Source organism: Ovis aries, chromosome 9 (assembly GCF_016772045.2).
Source record: "Ovis aries strain OAR_USU_Benz2616 breed Rambouillet chromosome 9, ARS-UI_Ramb_v3.0, whole genome shotgun sequence".
NCBI lineage: Eukaryota > Metazoa > Chordata > Mammalia > Artiodactyla > Bovidae > Ovis > Ovis aries.
This window is the reverse complement of record NC_056062.1, coordinates 53,161,838-53,180,457: the sequence shown is the minus strand read 5'-3', so window position 1 is coordinate 53,180,457 and position 18,620 is coordinate 53,161,838. Positions and strand designations below refer to the sequence as shown.

Sequence of the window (18,620 nt, the reverse complement as noted above, 5' to 3'; positions counted from 1 at the left end):
AGAAATCCTGCCTCAGCTCCCCAGGGCGAGGGGACCCTACTGTCCGCGTTTCTAAAGGTCTGGGATGATTCACACCGACCACGCGGCAAGGATCTCACGCCTCTGATTTGTGCAAGCGAGAGAGGGTCCAATTCGTAAGGCAAGGCCTCCCGGGCCGAAGCTTTGAAGGCCACCTGCCTCCCTGAGCCCGCAGAGGCCAACCAGCCATCCGCCCCTCCCGCCACGGCAGCCACGCGCTGCAAAAACTGCCCCAGCCCGGATGCTGCAGCTGCAGCCGGAGGCTACCATCCCCACCCGGCCATCTCGCAGTGGGCCCTCCAACCTAGCGAGCGAAGAGGCCCCAAGACGCGGAGGCACCCCGCCGCCACTCGGCGGCACTCGTTCAGAGGCCGGCTGCCGTTGTCCGAAGGCAGGGAAAGCCCGGCCCTCCAGAGCCCTGGCTTCCCCGCGGCCCCTTGACCCGGTAGCCTCTCCACGCGCGCCCCCAGGACCCGGGCTGCCGGGTTCGCGCCTTTCCTGCCAATCAGATGCGGATTTCCCCCACGGCCAGCAGACCAATCAGCGCGCGGGTGTCCTCTTCGGCCCTTCGGCTCGTCGGCTCTTCGGCCCGTCGGCTCGTCGACTCTTCGGCCCTTCGGCTCGTCGGAGTTCGGCGTTTCTCAGAGCGTTAAAGCGTGGTTCTCGTTGGTTTAGTTCCACTTTTTTTTTTTTCCAGGCACTTCCGGGTGCTGCGTCACTCCGCAAACCCACGAGTTCCGGAAGCTTGGGGACCGCAGGTTCGCCTTGGAAAAGCCAAGCTTCCCAGAGATGTTTCAGAAACAGTTACTTGGAGCGGGGCGTTTCGCAGACTCCTAAGGTCAGTGTCGCCCGAGAGAGTCGGAGTGTGGACCTGCGGTCTTGCTTACAACTGGGAGGGCGTGGAGTTTCATGACCTTGTAATTGTCGCCCTTTGCTTGTTTCCCTGTTTAATTTGGCTTCCTGTCTTCCTGGAAGAGGCAAAGTCTGATTTTGGGAAAGGCAGTGGAGCAAACCTAAAAGTCTAAAAATAGTCTTAGGATGGCATTAAAAGGAAAAAAGGACAGCTAGATTTGAGTTTCCTTTGCGTTCTGGGAAGTGATTTTCTAGAACATACTTGGAAATCGTTTCCTGTCACTTGGCGGTGGTGAGATTTAACCCTTTTGAACGGCTTAAGAATTACCGAGGGTCCAAACTTTTCCTGATATCTGATGGTTCGTGTATAGCGCTGTTTGGTACCAAAAAGTTGAGTAGGCTTAAGTTTCCAATATTTTAAAAAGCCTATAAACTCAAAAGCAGTTTTAATTTTCTTGGGGAGAAAAAACTACTGAGAATTTTCTTAGAAAATTGCTTACAATGAGTCAGTTACATTTAACATTGATACCTGATAATTAGAATATAAAGGTCATTTTTTTTGTGAGGCCTTAAAACTCACTGTTTACTTATTATCGTTTTCCGAAAATACTACATTTAGTGAAAGGGCTGTTCACAGAATGAGACTAAGTTGTATGTAGACTGTTCACGTCTAATGGTATTGGTATTCTGTGATGTCCTTGGAACACTGTATCTGAACAGTAGAAATTACAGGTAGGCTGAGGTTCCATCCACACCAGTTTACAGTCTGAACGCCTTCCCCTAATGAGTTACCTTTAGTTAAGCCTTGGCAGAATATCTCAGGATGACTGTATCTTCTCCCTCATCTTGCCCATATTATCCATTTCTTGTATCCAGAAACATTAAAGTTGAGTAGTCTTGAGCCAGAAAGAGATTTGGAAGAAAAGAAAGAGTGGAGTTAGGAATTCTTTATTGACAATACAAGTGAAAAAGAACCTCTTATTTTGTTTTCCTTAGAAATAGGGGAAAAAATAGAAGTAAGAGGACATAGCAATGAGCATGCTAGACTGAGTCAAGAGAGTTGAGTTTCTGCTCCTGACCAGCTCTACCTCTTGGCCTTATTCTCATTTTTAGAAATTAGGAGGAGCACTCAATCTGTGGTTTTAAAACTCTTCTGTGGTAGAATTCCTGTAGAAATGTCCTGGAGTCATGCAGAGGAGAGACAAAGCAAGCTGACCCTCAGCTGTATTTTACAAGAACAGCTATTCTTTTTTGTTCTGCTTGAAAAACAGTAGTACTGTTAAGAAAATTAAATTTGTATCTTAGACTAGATGATATATTTCCTACTGGCCTTAATTTTTTTTTTTGTAGATTAATTATTCATTTGTATTCAACTTGCATTCATTTGTTACAGGTTTTTAAACAATAAAATGCATGTATGCGCAGTTAATTCATTACCAAAAGCCACAAATGTGTCCATATTCTACCTTATTTAATAGATACAAATTTTAAGTTTAGTACTTTATTTTTGATCACAGGTTTTTTTCTCTTTTCCCCCTACTTTTTAATTTTAATCATATAATTTTTGCTTATTTTTGTGCTCATAGCAGTCTTTGCAATAGGGAGGGCAGATATTTTCCATTTTTGGCAGCTGAACCTTAAAGATGTTAGCAGTTTTACCTAACGTCATTTTACTAGTAAAGTTCCAAGTCCTAGCCTCACGTTTTCCTTAAAGCATAAAGTAAATTTTTAGTTTCTTTGCCTTTTGCCCTCCACCAAGCTCTGGTTCCTGTAGCACAAGACAAAGCAGTCTTTATTCACAGACAGAAGTTCTGCTCTGAGTCACTGGCCTCTTTCTTTCTTCACCTTATTATCTGAGTTGGACAACCTAGAAGCAAATTGGACGTTCTCTTTTCTCTTTGCTGTGAAACGACAGCATTTTCACACATTCCCTGTTCCTCTTCAGTTCCTTTGGAATGTGGAAGAAACCTCGGGAGAAAAGCCCTGACTGTCCTACTTGCCCTACAACTGTAATCCTGGCACTAATTTCTGCATGTGGGAGCAGGGAAGAGGTTGTCTAGCACCCTCTGTCCTTCCCTGTGTGTGAGTATATTCAGTTGCTAAGTCATGCTCGACTCCCTGCAACCCCACAGGCTGTGGTCCTTCAGGCTCCTCTGTGTGTGTGTGCATTCAGGCTCCTCTGTGGGATTCTCCAGGCAAGAATACTGGAATGGGTTTTTATTTGCTCCTCCAGTGGGTCTTCTCAACCCAGGGAAGAAACCCATCTCCTGCATTGGCAGGTGGATTCTTTACCACTTGAGCCACCAAGAGGCCTTCCCATTGTGTACTGTAAATTTCTCACATCTTTTCTCATCTCTGGAATCAAAATGTCCTTTTCTAGATTACTTTTTATCTATTTTCCCTTTTTTTTTTTTTTGCAGAGCTCTTCCTTTTTACCCATTTGTCAATAACGAGATAAAATTTCATCCCAGTTATCTTTTCTTTCTTTTTAACTATTAAAATCTTAAAAATAAAAAAAGGAGCTCTAGAGTAATTCCATTTTGATTATGCACACCTGTTCCTTTCCAGGGTCACGTGAGCTGGCATTGCCTTTACTTCCCATATTACATGTGTTCATAATATTTGTTTGCACCTCCTTCTCTCACCCCCATATTCCTTTGGTTCATTTTTGACATTCAGTTTCTTCAAATGGTTCTCTGACCACACGGAAAGGCAAGAAAAGTAGATAAGGTGAATTCCAGGCAACGTGGGCAACTTTACCAGCTTCCTTGAATTTCTCCCTCCCATCTACAGTCCTGAGAGCTTGACTGGCAGTCTGGTCTTCAGAATTATCTTGAGAGAAAAAATTTTGTTTTGAGCTCTGTGGTATTGAATTTGATCCAAGCTTAGCAAATATCTATACTGACTTCCTTTTGTATGTTCCACCATTTTTCTAGCATTTACTAAATCGTCAGCTTGACCTTAAGCACGTTATCAGACCCCTCTTAATTTTTGACTTCTTAAAGTGGACATGACATTAACTGTCATGAAACTGTAAAGAAAACATCTAGTGCCTTCTTCGTAGTATGCATCCCGTGGTACTTCCTCCTCTTCCATTGCTGATACCTCTGTTCCCTTGTGGCTGTTTTCATATTCTCTCGTGTTCCATAAAATGTGCAATTAAACCTGTATTCCAATAATCTTGAAGTCATTTAGAATTCTCTTCTTAGGCAGTTAAATCCTAAAATCTTTTTCCAGATTTATAGAGTACTTAAAGGTCTAGTCGCTCTCAAGTTTCACATGTCTTTTGTTTGTTCATCCTTGGATTGCAGTTTTTGCTGAAGTTCATACCGGTACTCATCATCACTTCATACTTAGTTCTTAAACAGCCCCATCTGCATGTCCTGCAGTGACATCCTAAGGTGTTTATGTGCAGCTATTAGGTCAGCCATCACCTTGTCCATAGAGGAGGCTGGTGCAGGGCATGGCCCCACCATTCCTCCTCGTGTGTTTCACACAAGTCGTCTCCCTGCGCTTCAATTTTCTTGCTTTAAAACAAAATAGCAAAAGAACCTCTTTCATAATATTGTAAGGATTAAATAATTTAATATTTGATTTTTTTACAAAGGGCACTTAGCTGTAGTGCTCACTTATTAGCAACTCCATATCCAGGAAGTAAGTAGTATAGGTTTACTGCAGTTGTAAACTCCCAAATCGTTTTGGTTTGTCTTCCATGAGGCTTCGCTGTATTTTTTCTGTGAGGATTGAGTCTGTCTCACGGGTGTTACTGTTCTGATTTCTCTACTTTAGCCTTTTCCTTACTTATGTTTGACATTAACCCTTACTACAGTTGGAAATGACTGTACTTTTACTTTTTATCTTCTCTTCCAGGGTTTTCTAAAATAATTCCCATGATGATTCTAGAGAGGTAGACTTTTTATAAGACTTTTTTTTAACTGCTGTAGAGTATAGTGTGGTGAAATGACTTGTCCAGAGTCACACAGCCTGTTGGTGAACCTGGGCTAGAATACAGAACTAATCAGAACCAGTTTTAAGTCTCCTGCCCCGTGTTCACCCAGACATTTGCTCTTTATTTCCACAGTGTGCTTTCTCCCTCAAAGACTCAGAAGTATCAGTTTTCTGAGAGAAAAGATGAGTGCCACGCTTAAAATGTGTTTGTGAAGAAAGGCCAAAGTAATGGGAGATTCGTCCCCAGGTTTAAAAAAAAAAAGTTTGTGTTACTTTTAGATACTTGAGTAAATATATCATAAGTGAAATAGATAAGGTGCTCAATTGTGTAAGACTGATTATAGTGGTGAAGATTTTAGTCTTTGAGTTGAATTCCCAATTCTCTCTAAATAAAAAGAGTAACTTATCGTTGTTCATGTGTTTGAAAAATGTGTGCTATTTGGAAGTTTATCCTTCAGATACATTGTAGAGACATTCTGTTACATACCCACTAGTGCTGCTGCTGCTGCTGCGTCACTTCAGTCGTGTCCGACTCTGTGTGACCCCAGAGACAGCAGCCCACCAGGCTCCCCCGTCCCTGGGATTCTCCAGGCAAGAACACTGGAGTGGGTTGCCATTTCCTTCTCCAATGCATGAAAGTAAAAAGTGAAAGTGAAGTCGCTCAGTCGTGCCCCGACTCTTAGTGACCCCACGGACTGCAGCCTACCAGGCTCCTCCGTCTGTGGGATTTTTCAGGCAAGAGTACAAGAGTGGGGTGCCATTGCCTTTCCGTCAAATGAGCACAGTTGGAGTTTTTATCATCAGATAGCTATAAGCTATCAGGACTTCATTTATATTTGATGAACGAGATGAATGAAACAACAGTGACATGTCACTTAGCAAGGCTGTGGCAGAAGTGGGATTTGAACTTAGAGTTGTTGATTTCTAGGCCTGTTCACAGTGCCAGAGGTCACAAGGATGTAATGGGTCTCAGCCATAGGTTTTTTCCTCTTTTGTTCATGTTTGCAGTGCATTCTGGGAATCAACGCCCTGTTAAAAATCTTTATTTGATGCATGTCCCATTTATTAGTGTTGATTTCAATACAATGGACAGTAAATCTATCTGACTATACAAAGGAAATAAAATAATTAGGGTAGAGGTTCAAAGCTTAAGATCTCAGGTTGTAGAACTTTATTCATATAACCTCCTAATGTGAAAAGCCAGTTAAGATTAAAAAAAAAAAAAAACAACTAAAAGGCAGAAATGGTCTCATCCATTTACATCACCAGAACCCTTAAGACAGTGAGGCGGCAGCATTGTCATACTGAAAATCAGTTGATGATTGTGGGTCTGGAAAAGAATAGCCTGGCAGAGAGTGTGTGGATGGATTTGAAACCTTAGTGATTGCTTGGGAATCACATGTTTATGCTGACAAAGTTTGCAAAGACTGTAAATTTAAATGTAGAATTTTTGTCAGCAGTATGCATTGACAAACATGCCTAATGGTAATACATCTAGTACTGAGCATCTTGAAACAGGTCAATAATAATGTGTTTATTGATAGCAGTAATGCCTGAGATGTTACTTGGTATTATAGCTAAAAATCCATGCTATGCCCTTAATCATAATTACATTAATATTGACAGGCCCTTGACAATACCCACATTATTATTGATAGATTTCTGTCAATAACATGTTTTTAAATAAAATATATTCATTCATAATTTGTGCGATACTCAATAAAAGCGCTGGAAGACGTCCTGAGAAATTCTTCCCACTGTAGTGAGATAAAAAGTCCTTCATTTTGGAATGCAATATAGATGACAAAGTTTTATTTGGGGAATGAAAAGCTTAAAAGAAAGGCATGAGTTATTTAAGGGATAAGGTTATATATCGCTGCTCTCAGTAAACGAATTTTCAGTTGTTTTTTTCCCTGTGAAAGAAAAGCAGTGTGACATGTCTAGTGATAAAATGTCAGCAGGAGACCTTTTTAATAGTTTTATAGCGCTCAATCATTTTGTCTTAAACATATTTATGTGACAAGTTAATCACAGTAACCCTCGTAGATGCTCTACTTTTTATCTGGCCTTGATTTTGCCTTAAGCATCTTCACATGTCCTTAACATAGTATCCTTCACTGAACGTGAATTAACTTAGTGCCAATTGTACTTTTAATTGTTTTTATAAGTCTCTTTGCATGGCCATAAATGTTTTACCTGGGTTAGCTTTTCAGAATCTTAGTATAGTTTGGCAAACGGGGGATGGAGAGGGAGAGGTTGATAGGATTGTGCATTAAAAGAAGGAGATCTCATTGCAGAACAGGATAAAGCATCACCAGATTTTGTCTTGCTGGAAAAATCAATTTGAATTAAATCCGATGGTATTTGTTTCAATTCAAAACAATCCCAACTTTAAAAAAAAAAATTAGTTTGTATTTTTTTTAAACCATTTAAGTTTGAGCTGCTTTTGTGAAACTAGATACCAACCTACAAGAACCAATAATAATACAATTTTTAATATTTAAATTTTTGAAAGTAGAAGTAGACCGACCAGTAGTAGGCCTTGGATAGCACTAAGTGTAGCAGAGTCAGGAAAGCACTGGTTTCCAGAAGAGCTGGAGATTTTTGATTCGAAAACATGAGCATGCTGTAATCTTTCTTAATTTCATAGTTGTCAGTGAAGCAGGTCAACTTACTAAGACTTGTTCAGAATGTTATTAATCAACACCTCAGTTAAGGTCCTTGAACAGTCGCAGGAGTCGTATGACTCAGGAGTCCCCAGTTCCAAGGCCACCAGCTGGTACCAGTCTGTGGCCTGTTAGGAACCCAGCCGCACAGCAAGAGGTGAGCAGAGGGGTGAACAGTGAGGCTTCATCTGCCGCTGCTCCTCATCCTTCCCCATCACTTGCATTACCATCTGAACCATCCCCACTCCCATCTATGGAAAAACTCTCTTCTACATAACTGGTCCTTTGTGCCAGAAAGGTTGGGGGCCAACTGCTGGAACTGGTCCTTCAGAATTGCAGTTCTCCTTTTCTTAAACTCTGCAATCAGGTTAATCTTTTAAAATTTATATCCTGTTAAGTCCCTTCTGTTCAGTGATTACTCATGGCTACAAAACCAATGCAATTTCCTTAAAACGGAGTCTTTTTTGCAGGGGGTTAACTCGACTGAAGCGACTTAGCAGCAGCAGCAACTCTTCAGCCAGTCTCTGCTGCCAAGCCATTCTGCTCTGGTCACAGCAGACAACTTCATTCTTTACTTCCAAACAAGTGCAGCCAGGTTAGTGGGGATTCATAAGGATGCGGCTCCCGTTGAAACCCATCTCCCTGTGTTTCCCAGGTGGACCATGGCTGGAGTCAGTGCTTGCATATTTCTGCAGTTTGTACAGTATTAAATCCAAGTTTTCTCTTTTCTGCCCCAGGGAGTTTTGTGATCCTTCATAGTGTTTTCGTATTTTGAGATCCATTCTTTTCTTCAGAGATCAGTGGCTAGTCTTGATTATTGCAACGTCCTATTTCTTTAGAAATGCCTTACTAAAAGGAAGTTAACTAAGAGTTAACTATTTGGATCAAACCCCTGAAATGTAGAAGAATGCCTGGCATTTTGTGGGCGCTCAGTAAATATTAAATTGAATAGTGATTTGTCAGAGATTTAGAATTCACCGAAACAAAAACTTCTTCCATTAGATTGAGAATAACTTTATGTGATCTAAAGGTACTTATGGCATTTTTTTCTGTGTCCTACACCTACTTCAGCCAAATATTATTGTCCAGCAGTGGAGGGAAAAAGTTCCATAATCAGATGAATTAAACTTGTAGTTTTTTCAGTCTCATCAGTTTCTTCTACTCCTGAGCAGTGCCCTTCTCTAAAGCCAATATCCTAGAATAACTGTACCTTCTAGAAAGAGGAGGGGAGAGGAGGAGGAACTGAACGGAGCGTGTTGATGGTAAACCAAGGTTGGATGCTTGTCTTGGACTGCCTGTACCAGGCAGGCCCTGTTTGGTGAAGCACCCTTGAGTTAGATGCTGTCAGTGTGCATTCTGGAGAGGTTTCTTTGCTTCCGGATAAACAGGCACAGCCATGTGGATGGAGGTGAGACAACCGAGAGAGCAGGTCATGCTGGGATCCCCCCATCCTCTCAGGATTCCCACCCCAGCATCTCCTCTGATATGATGCATGAGTTCCACTGGACCATGTTTCTGCCCCTTCCTCCACACATGCCCACATCACGGTGACATAATGTTCACTGTGTAACTGCCACAATTTATATTTTAATGGTGTAGTCAGTATTTCCTGGAGGGACATGGGTGGGAATCCTTTTACCGCAGGTTGGTTGAGGCATTCAGTTCAGTTCAGTCGCTCAGTTGTGTCCGACTCTTTGCGACCCCATGAATTGCAGCATGCCAGGCCTCCCTGTCCATCACCAACTCCCAGAGTTCACCCAAACTCGTGCATTGAGTCGGTGATGCCATCCAGCCATCTCATCCTCTGTCGTCCCCTTCTCCTCCTGCCCCCAATCCCTCCCAGCATCAGAGTCTTTTCCAATGAGTCAGCTCTTCATATGAGGTGGCTAAAGTACTGGAGTTTCAGCTTCAGCATCATTGTTTCCAAAGAACACCCAGGGCTGATCTCCTTTAGAATGGACTGGTTGGATCTCCTTGCAGTCCAAGGGACTCTCAAGAGTCTTCTCCAACACCGCAGTTCTAAAGCATCGAGTTTTCAGCACTCGGCTGTCTTCACAGCTCTCAAATCCATACATGACTACTGGAAAAACCATAGCCTTGACTAGACGGACCTTTGTTGGCAAAGTAATGTCTCTTTTTTGGAACATGCTATCTAGGTTGGTCATAACTTTCCTTCCAAGGAGTAAGCATCTTTTAATTTCATGGCTGCAATCACCACCTGCAGTGATTTTGGAGCCCCCCAAAATAAAGTCTGACACTGTTTCCACTGTTTCCCCATCTATTTCCCATGAAGTGATGGGACCAGATGCCATGATCTTAGTTTTCTGAATGTTGAACTTTAAGCCAACTTTTTCACTCCCCTCTTTTCACTTTCATCAAGAGACTTTTTAGTTCCTCTTCACTTTCTGCCATAAGGGTGGTGTCCACTGTATATCTGAGGTTATTGATATTTCTCCCGGCAATCTTGATTCCAGCTTGTGCTTCTTCCAGCCCAGCTTGAGGCATTAGATGAGTAATAATGAAGATTTCAGTCTTTTAAAATGAGATTTGGCAAAATCAGCTGAGTCTTTTTCTTCTAAAGCTCATCCCTGGCCAAAGTAGCAATAATGTAATAGTAATACTGCCTGCCTGTTTCCAAACCACTTGTACAACATTGTCTGCTTTAATCTCAGAAACATCTAGAGGTAGCCATTCATTTCCAACTCTTAGAAGAATCTGCTGCTAGTGATTTTTTTAAGATGACTTAGCAGCCAAGAGACCAAGCTGGAGTTTGAGCCTGAGTCTATCAGATTTTAAACCTGGTCTTTCTACTCTGTCCCAGTCACCTGAACAGGATGACAGAGCAATAGGAAGGCAATGGCAACCCACTCCAGTACTCTTGCCTGGAAAATCCCATGGGCAGAGGAGCCTGGTGGGCTGCAGTCCATGGGACGGTAAGAGTCAGACATGACTGAGTGACTTCACTCTCACTTTTCACTTTCATGCATTGGAGAAGGAAATGGCAGCCCACTCCAGTGTTCTTGCCTGGAGAATCCCAGGGACAGGGGAGCCTGGTGGGCTGCTGTCTTTGGGGTCGCACAGAGTCGGACACAACTGAAGTGACCTAGCAGCAGCAGCAGCAGCAGCTCCTACTTTAACACACTGTGATGCATAGTAGACAATGCCTGTTCTATGTTTACAGTGAAACGAAGTCACAAAAATGACTAAAATGTTGGATACTGAAACCTAAAACAAAACCAAAAAAAGAAACAAATTATTCATCTGGAAGAACAGTTTAATAATAGTCTTTTGCTCTAGTAAAGAGTCTTCTGTAGAGACGAGATCGGGCCCAGCTGTTCTTAATCTTCACTGAAGCCAGGCCTGGGGTGAAGAAGAGGAAAGAAACAAGAAAAAAGTTAAACTGTAACAGAAGGTATAAGAAAGAATTTTCTGATGATAAGGATTGTTGAATATTGGATTGGTTAGAGAGTGTGTTAAGTCTTCTTTGCTGGCACCCATTAAAAATTCCTGTCTTTACTAACTCTACTTAAGTATGATTCCTCCAGAAATGAGGGATTTGAGATCAGTGATTCCTGTCAGAAGCCAGTCTCTCTGACCAGTTTCTTCCTGCATACCAGTAAGGAACCTGAGAAGAGAGAGCTGCCCTCAGACTCCAGTTTATCAGCAGTGTTCAATCTGAACATTGATTCACTACCAAACTGCTCACTCCACCACGTATGAGTTCAACAGACCTTTACTGAGCAACTGCTACAGCTGGCCCATCTTTGCAGTAAGTTCTATAAAGATTACCAAGAACTGATTGTGACTCTGATATCTGAAGATACATAAGTTGGCACAACTGGCCCTCTCAGCACATGCCATAAATTTCGTCTGCTACTCAACTGAAACGAAGAAGGAAATGGCAGCCCACTCTAGTATTCTTGCCTGGAAGATTCCACAGAAGAGCCTGATGGGAGTCCATGGGCTCACAAAGAGTCAAACACTACTGAGAAACTGAGCACACAACTGAAAAAAATTATCAGTCCATCCGTTTCAGTACTGGGGGCAGGGATGGCGTGACGGGAGAAGGCTGAAGTGCTGGAGTTGATGTCCAGTACAACCTGAGCTTTTCAGGAGTACTTTGACAAATAAGAGAACTTCCTTTATCTTGTTTACCACAGGATACAAAACCTGGGAAACATGCCGAGTTGTCCAGACTGTCACAGTAGAGGAATTGTATATACCATATTTTCACCTATCCTGAGCGATTATAGAATTTTGCATGAGGAAAAGTGAGTTAGGTATCAGTCTCTGTTGATGGCAGGTACCTTGAGAAGCAGCCATGAGGCAGTTTCCCTTGACTAGTTTATGGTTAAGTTAGGGAAAGGTGTATTCAGATGACTGGAGTGAGGACCCCAGCACACAGCACAGACAGTTGCTGTGATAGTTAGAGATGGTGACAGTGGGAATTGGAGAGAGAATTGTGAAGCAGATGTTGAAATAGGGTTGCAAGTGTACTTGGGGCTGGCAGGAGGAGATGGTAGAGAAGCTAAGTGTTCGGTACATGAGAAAAGGCATAGAGGCAGGACCAGAAGAGAGTCAGTTAAAATTTCTTTGGTTTTCCCTGGTGATCCAGTGGTTAAAACTTTGCCGTTGTCCAACCCAGACAGTGCAGTTCCATCCCTGGTCAGGAAGCTAAGATCCCACAGGCCTCTCAGCAAAAAAAAAGAAAAAAAAAAAAACAAACATAAAACAGAAGCAATAATGTAATGAACTCAATAAAGACTTTAAAAAATTGTCCACATCAAAAAAGTCTTTTAAAAGTAAAATAAAGACTCTTCAGTGAATAACTGGTTATATGGTTAAAAAGAAGGACACAGAAAGGCTAGAATCTAAAAAGTTTGTACTTTATCCTGGGGTCAGTGAGGTAAGAGATGATTTGGTAAATCTGAACAAATAATTGTCTCGATTTTGATTTGCCTATGAGGTTTTTTTAAATAATATTTTAGTGGTTTTTTTTCTTAATTATATTTCTTAAATACATCAGGGTTTCTTTCAGTGAGTTGGCTCTTTGCATCAGGTAGCCCAAGTACTGGAGCTTCAGCTTCAGCATTAGTCCTTCCGATGAATATTCTGGGTTGATTTCCTTTAGAATTGACTGGTTTGATCTCCTTGCTGCTTAGGGGACTCTCAGGAGTCTTCTCCAGCACCACAGTTTCGAAAGTGTCAGTTCTTTGGTGCTCAGCCTTTATTATGATCCAGCTCTCACATCTGTACATGACTACTGGTAAAAACGTAGCTTTGACTATATGGACCTTTATTTAATTACATAAATGACATATTTAAAGAAGATTTTAAATTACATAAAATGTGAGAAAAATAATCACTAATGATTTTTTTGCATAAAGATTGAAAGTCTTTTTCTGTTGAGACAGTTCTGAGATTTTATGCAGTTGTCTTTTAAGAATCTTGCAATACCATGTAATTCTGCTGCTGCCCGACTTGTCCATCGATTTGCCTGCTTCCTTGTGCAGAACCAGGTTGGCGTCTTCATTTGCATCCCAAGCACCTGCAGAGCTAGGATACATTGATGCTCATCGACTTTGTGAAATCTGTGAGTGGTCTCAGTCTCACAAGGACTACATAGTAGCAGAAAGAGAAAACTGAATCAGAGTGAGATCTGTAAGAGCCTCTGCAGATCTGTGGACAAAAACCAAGCAAAAAAGACGGGAGGACTGGTGTGCAGCATTGAGCCGTGTGGGCGACAGGCCCACAAAATCGTGAATTTTGCCTGGAAATGGACTAGCCCAGTCATTCACAACGTCAGCAGGGAACTTGCTAGAAATGCAAATTATTGGTGCCCATTCCAGAGGACATCAGGAACTCTGGAACTGAGGAGCGCAGTCTGACAAGTCCTGCATGTGATGGTGATTAATGCTCAGGTGTGAAGGCCACTAGACTACAAGCAGAGAGACAACAGGACTGTGATACACAGACCCGAGCAGAGAAAGCTTTGAAAGGTCAGAGGTTGGTGATGGCAGTGATCGTGACCCATGAAACGCTACAGTGACTGGAGAAGGAAACCAAGGGAATAAGCTTATATTGTACAAAGAAAGTTGGATGTGCTGTGAATGGGCAGGACCTACCTTATCTTTAGACAACTGTCTTCCTGATCTTAGCATTTAAATAGATCAAGTAGATTTAAAATAGATCAGTCCCATCAGAGGGGCTCACACAAAATCTCCTCCCCAAATCTATCTCCCGTATATCCTCAGAACTTCCTGCTGAGCTTTTCCACATAGCTGTCTCATAGGGGCCTCAGCTCTCTAAAACTGCCCAGATTTATTATCTTCCCTTCAAGCCTATATCTCTGCATATGTTTCCTATTTCAGAGAATTGGACTACCATCCACTCCATTACTCAAGTCAGTTATTCTTGGCTTACTTCTCACTGAGTCGTGTCCATCCTTCCACTTCGTAGCTTTCAAAGGTACCTATTTTTCTCCATCCCCACTGATACCCTTCTAATTTAGACTATCATTAGTTTCTCACTAAATCATGTTAACAATCATCTTAATTGGTCTCTCTGCCTCCAGTCTTTCAGCCTGTAATCCATTCTCTGTGTGGCCAGAACACACTGTTTGAAATGCAGAGTTGATCAATTCTTTCCTTACAGCTATGTGGTGTCTCCCCATTACCTTCTTGATAAAATGCAGCCTCCTCAAATGTGGCTCTTAGCATCAGTCTTTCCTTTCCAGCCTGATCTTTTGTCCTGGCTCCTCCCATCCTTAGCACCCTCTGTTCCCTCTGTAGAAGTGGTTTTCTTGCCTATCTTTACCCTCGTGACACTGCTGATCCTTCAAGTGCCTACCTTCAGAAGATCTTGCCTCTTCCGTGAAGCCTCCTTGGACCTTCTGCGGTCTAGTTGTAAGCACGATGTTCTTAAGTTCCCCTTGCACATCACCTTTCACATCTTGTAATTGCCTATTTATTATTTTCTGCAGTACACTCTTGCTTCATCCCTCTTCCCAGTCACTTGATTATGATCTCCACAAGGGTTGGGACTGTGTTCTCCTGTTTTATCACAGGCTTCTGACGCATTCATTGGGAAAAAGCCGGTGAGCAACAAACATGTTGAAAGATGTGGCAATCAGCAGTCGAGATATGGTAACTCAAAATCGTTTGAAAGGTTATTGGGTGGAAATTTGTATTTTCTACCACTCCCCCACTCCAGATTTTCATCCTGTTTCTTGTTCCACTCATCTTGAATTTGTGGGAAGCATTCTCTATACCAAGCACTGGGCTATTTGCTAAGAATCAACTGTAAGAAGACTCAGTCTTTGCTATAGGGTTTATCCTCCAGTGGAGGAAATAGACAATTGAAAAGTAGTTTATATAGAGTAGGGACATCATGAAAGAGGAAGGACAGAGAGCTAAAGAAACAGCTAGAGAGGCAACTAAATTAGAAGTGGTCCCTAAGCTAGTACTCAAAAGCTTAGTTGTTTAGTCACTAAGTCACATCCGCCTCTTTTGCAGCCCCATGGACTATAGCCCACCAGACTCCTCTGTCTATGGGGTTTCCAGGCAATGTGAGTTTTCCAGTTAGAGAATGGGAGCAGATTGTTCCAGATGAAGGGAACAGACAACAAATGTCCAGGAGTGAATAAGAGAAGGGAGCACTTTGTAACTAGAGGGTGAGGCATGAGGAAAGCAGCCTTGGGGGTCCACTTGGGAAGGGTCGTGTTTTCACAGTATTGCAGTGTGGGACAGGCACTGAAGGAGGCGGAAGGGAAGATAAACGTTAGATACCATCCAGTGGGGAGCTCAGAGCAGCCAGAATGAGAAAAGGCTGGGAGGGGATAGAGTCATGAATGGATAAAAGAAGGGAAACTCTGTCCTGACCCGTTCCTTTCCCTCCAGCTCTTGGCTAGCATGAGGCAAGGATTTCACAGAGTTCCTGTCTCCTCTGTCCATTGTCACTTGTGTGTCAACAAGAGTTTTCCAACTCTAAGTTGGGAAGACAGTACAAGATTGCGACTGTTCGATGATGTTTTCTTTGTGTGTGTGTGGCCGGGGGCGGGGAGTTTGGGGGCAAAATGAGGATTGCAGCCCGGGAGACAGCATTTTAGATAGCTCTGAGAAACTGCTCCGTCAGTGATGGTTTCTGATTGTACTTCTTCCTAGAGACCTTCAAAGAAGGCATGGCTTCCAGAGACGAGAATGCAGAGCGGACAAACAGAGTGCTAAGAATCAGCCAGTTGGATGCGCTTGAACTAAACAAGGCCCTGGAGCAGCTCGTTTGGTCCCAGTTTACTCAGTGCTTTCATGGATTTAAGCCAGGGCTGTTAGCCCGCTTTGAACCAGAGGTGAAAGCATTCTTGTGGCTTTTCTTGTGGAGATTCACCATCTACTCTAAAAATGCCACAGTGGGACAGTCAGTGTTGAATATTCAGTACCAGAACGATCTTTCCCCAAACTTGAGCTACCAGCCACCAAGCAGAAATCAGAAGCTCTGGTATGCTGTCTGTACAATTGGTGGCAAGTGGTTAGAAGAACGATGCTACGATTTGTTTCGGAACCGTCACATCGCATCCTTCAGGAAAGCCAAGCAGTGCGTGAATCTGGTGGTCGGACTTCTGAAGTTAGGCGGGTTGATTAATTTCTTGATCTTCCTCCAAAGGGGCAAGTTTGCAACTTTGACTGAACGTCTGCTGGGCATCCATTCTGTCTTTCACAAGCCCCAAAGTGTCCGAGAAGTGGGCTTTGAGTATATGAATAGGGAACTCCTCTGGCACGGCTTTGCCGAGTTTCTGATTTTTCTCCTCCCCCTAATCAATGTCCAGAAGTTGAGAGCCAAGCTCTCTGCATGGTGTGTCCCGCTGACCGGAGCCCCAGGCAGCGACAGCACGCTGGCAGCCAGTGGCAGACAGTGTTCTCTGTGTGGGGAGTGGCCCACCATGCCTCACACCATTGGCTGCGAGCATGTCTTTTGTTACTACTGCGTGAAAAGTAGCTTCTTATTTGATGTGTCCTTCACTTGTCCTAAGTGTGGCACAGAAGTCCATAGCCTGCAACCTTTGAAATCGGGCATTGAGATGGCAGAAGTGAGTGTCCCTTAGAAACTAAAATTGTTTCCTCTGAGAAGAACTGCTGCTGCTAAGTCAGTTCAGTCGTGTCCGACTCTGTGTGACCCCGTAGACGCCAGCCCACCAGGCTCCCCCGTCCCTGGGATTCTCCAGGCAAAAACACTGGAGTGGGTTGCCATTTCCTTCTCCAATGCATGAAAGTGAAAAGTGAAAGTGAAGTCGCTCAGTCGTGTCCGACTCTTCGCAACCCCATGGACTGCAGCCTACTAGGCTCTTCCATCTATGGGATTTTCCAGGCAAGAGTACTGGACTGGGATATTATGTCTAAATCCTTAGCATGAGTCATCCTGAGTGTACTACTTAGATATATTTTATGAGGACACGTGCTTCTCAGCCACTGCCTTCTGTTCCTTCACAGGCACAACTACATTCTACTCACACTGGAAACCACATGATCCTAAATATGTGATATAAATGGTAACATGCTATTTTTTTTAATCATTGGGTTTAATTTTTAATGTGAAGAATAATGGGCAGTTTTGGGTTTTTTTGTTTTTTGTTTTTTTTTTTTAACAAATGACCACTAAAACTGTGCCTTCATTCTGCCACTTCCTGGAAAGAGGTGAGACTAAAAATAAAAGATTATGGAGACTCTGGGCTGATTGTACATTTATTTTCAGAAATGACACCAGAAAATTATACAATAACAAAGAGTAAGACCTGTTGTTTGAAACTTTCAGACCCAATGTCCCGATTGTAATTGTAAGCTTTTCTCTGAAGCCAGCTTTTAAGAGGTTCTGTCTGCTTCATTCTCAGAGCTAAAGACAGCCACCAGAGGCCCAAGATTTCTATCCTACCATCTTCCTGATCCCACTGGCCAAAGAGCTTCTCACCTAATAGTCTGGCAGAGTCCAGGAGCCCACAGTCATTGGTCAGCCTGAAATTGTGTGCACATTCCTAAACCATGATGGAGAAACACTGTTCCCAATCCCTCAACTGTGGACGATGCACCATCACAAACACCCCAGGAACCTAATACAGGACAGGAAGCAGTTGACCTCAGGCGCTAGTTAGGAGCATGGTGGCCGCTGGGCAGGGGAGAAGCGGTAGACCTTGCCCAGTCTCCGTTTGCCCTCTATCCTGTAGGTCTACACCCGCCTCTAATTTTACCAGTCATCTAGTCTGACAAGCACGTTAGCAACTGAATGGTCATCTTAGATTGCAGATTTGAAAGGATGAAATAAGGTCAACAAGATTTTGTTGTACCAACAGGTTTTTTTTGCAGTGTTATTTTGATAGCAGTTTCTGAGCAGGTGCCCATATTATCATAATTTTAACATGAAAACACAATACGCATGCTAACAGTTGTCAGTATTATGGATGGGGTCGGATACTTTCTACAGACCCTTATGGCACTTAATACAAAATATATATTTTTAAATTTAATGTCTGCCACCTCCACTAAGTGATATCCCCCTGTGAGGTCAGAGACTATAGCTCTTCTGCCCATCACTGGATAGTCAGACCCTGCCCCTTGTTCCGGGGTACTGAGACAGACATCTTGTGAGCCAGTGGCGAAACCTATCACAGATTGGGTTCTGTGGTGGGAAAGGGTTTGAAGTGCAAGATACTCATTAGGGAGTCCTATGCCTGTGAAAGTAAATGGTGAAGAAGCAGGAATAAGCTGAAGAACTTGTCCAACCCAGAGGAGAGCCCTGGAGCATTTGAAGGCCTCGATGTCCTAGGTGGAGCCAGAGCAGTCAGGCTTTTGACCTCCACCTGTCAGATGCTGGCGGTGGCCACTCAGGAGGGTACAACCTCAGGCTTGGCAGCTCTGTTCCTGAGGCAGCCTGCTGCCCTGATCCCCCACCATCCCCACAGCTGGGCTGCAAAGCCATTCCTAAAGGGTCAGCTGGATATCACACCTGACCCTGTCTCTCCATTCTTTTTCTTCTTAGTTTTCCACATTTGTTTTTCCTGCTTGTAAGGATTCTTGGCAAAGAGCACACTGAGGGCAGCTGGTGTGCAGCTTCTCATCAGTGGGTAACATTGAGTGCCACCTAAGGGAGCTT

General features: G+C 43.1%; 1 protein-coding gene across 4 annotated transcripts; it reads left to right on the top strand.

The window, feature by feature from the left end:
- The first annotated feature begins 732 nt into the window (after positions 1-732).
- Positions 733-17,199, top strand: PEX2 (peroxisomal biogenesis factor 2). 4 transcript variants are annotated; one of them, XM_012183894.5, is made up of 3 exons: positions 733-856; positions 7,955-8,079; positions 15,647-17,199. In XM_012183894.5, exon 3 carries the CDS (start codon positions 15,664-15,666, stop codon positions 16,579-16,581), a length of 918 nt encoding a protein of 305 aa, XP_012039284.1. In that variant the 5' UTR covers positions 733-856; positions 7,955-8,079; positions 15,647-15,663; the 3' UTR covers positions 16,582-17,199. The 4 variants fall into 4 exon arrangements, with proteins under 4 accessions (XP_012039284.1, XP_012039285.1, XP_060249434.1 ...); XM_012183895.5 differs by lacking the exon at positions 7,955-8,079 and having other exon boundaries at positions 15,649-17,199; XM_060393451.1 differs by lacking the exons at positions 733-856; positions 7,955-8,079 and adding an exon at positions 11,140-14,629.
- Positions 17,200-18,620: the final 1,421 nt, after the last annotated feature.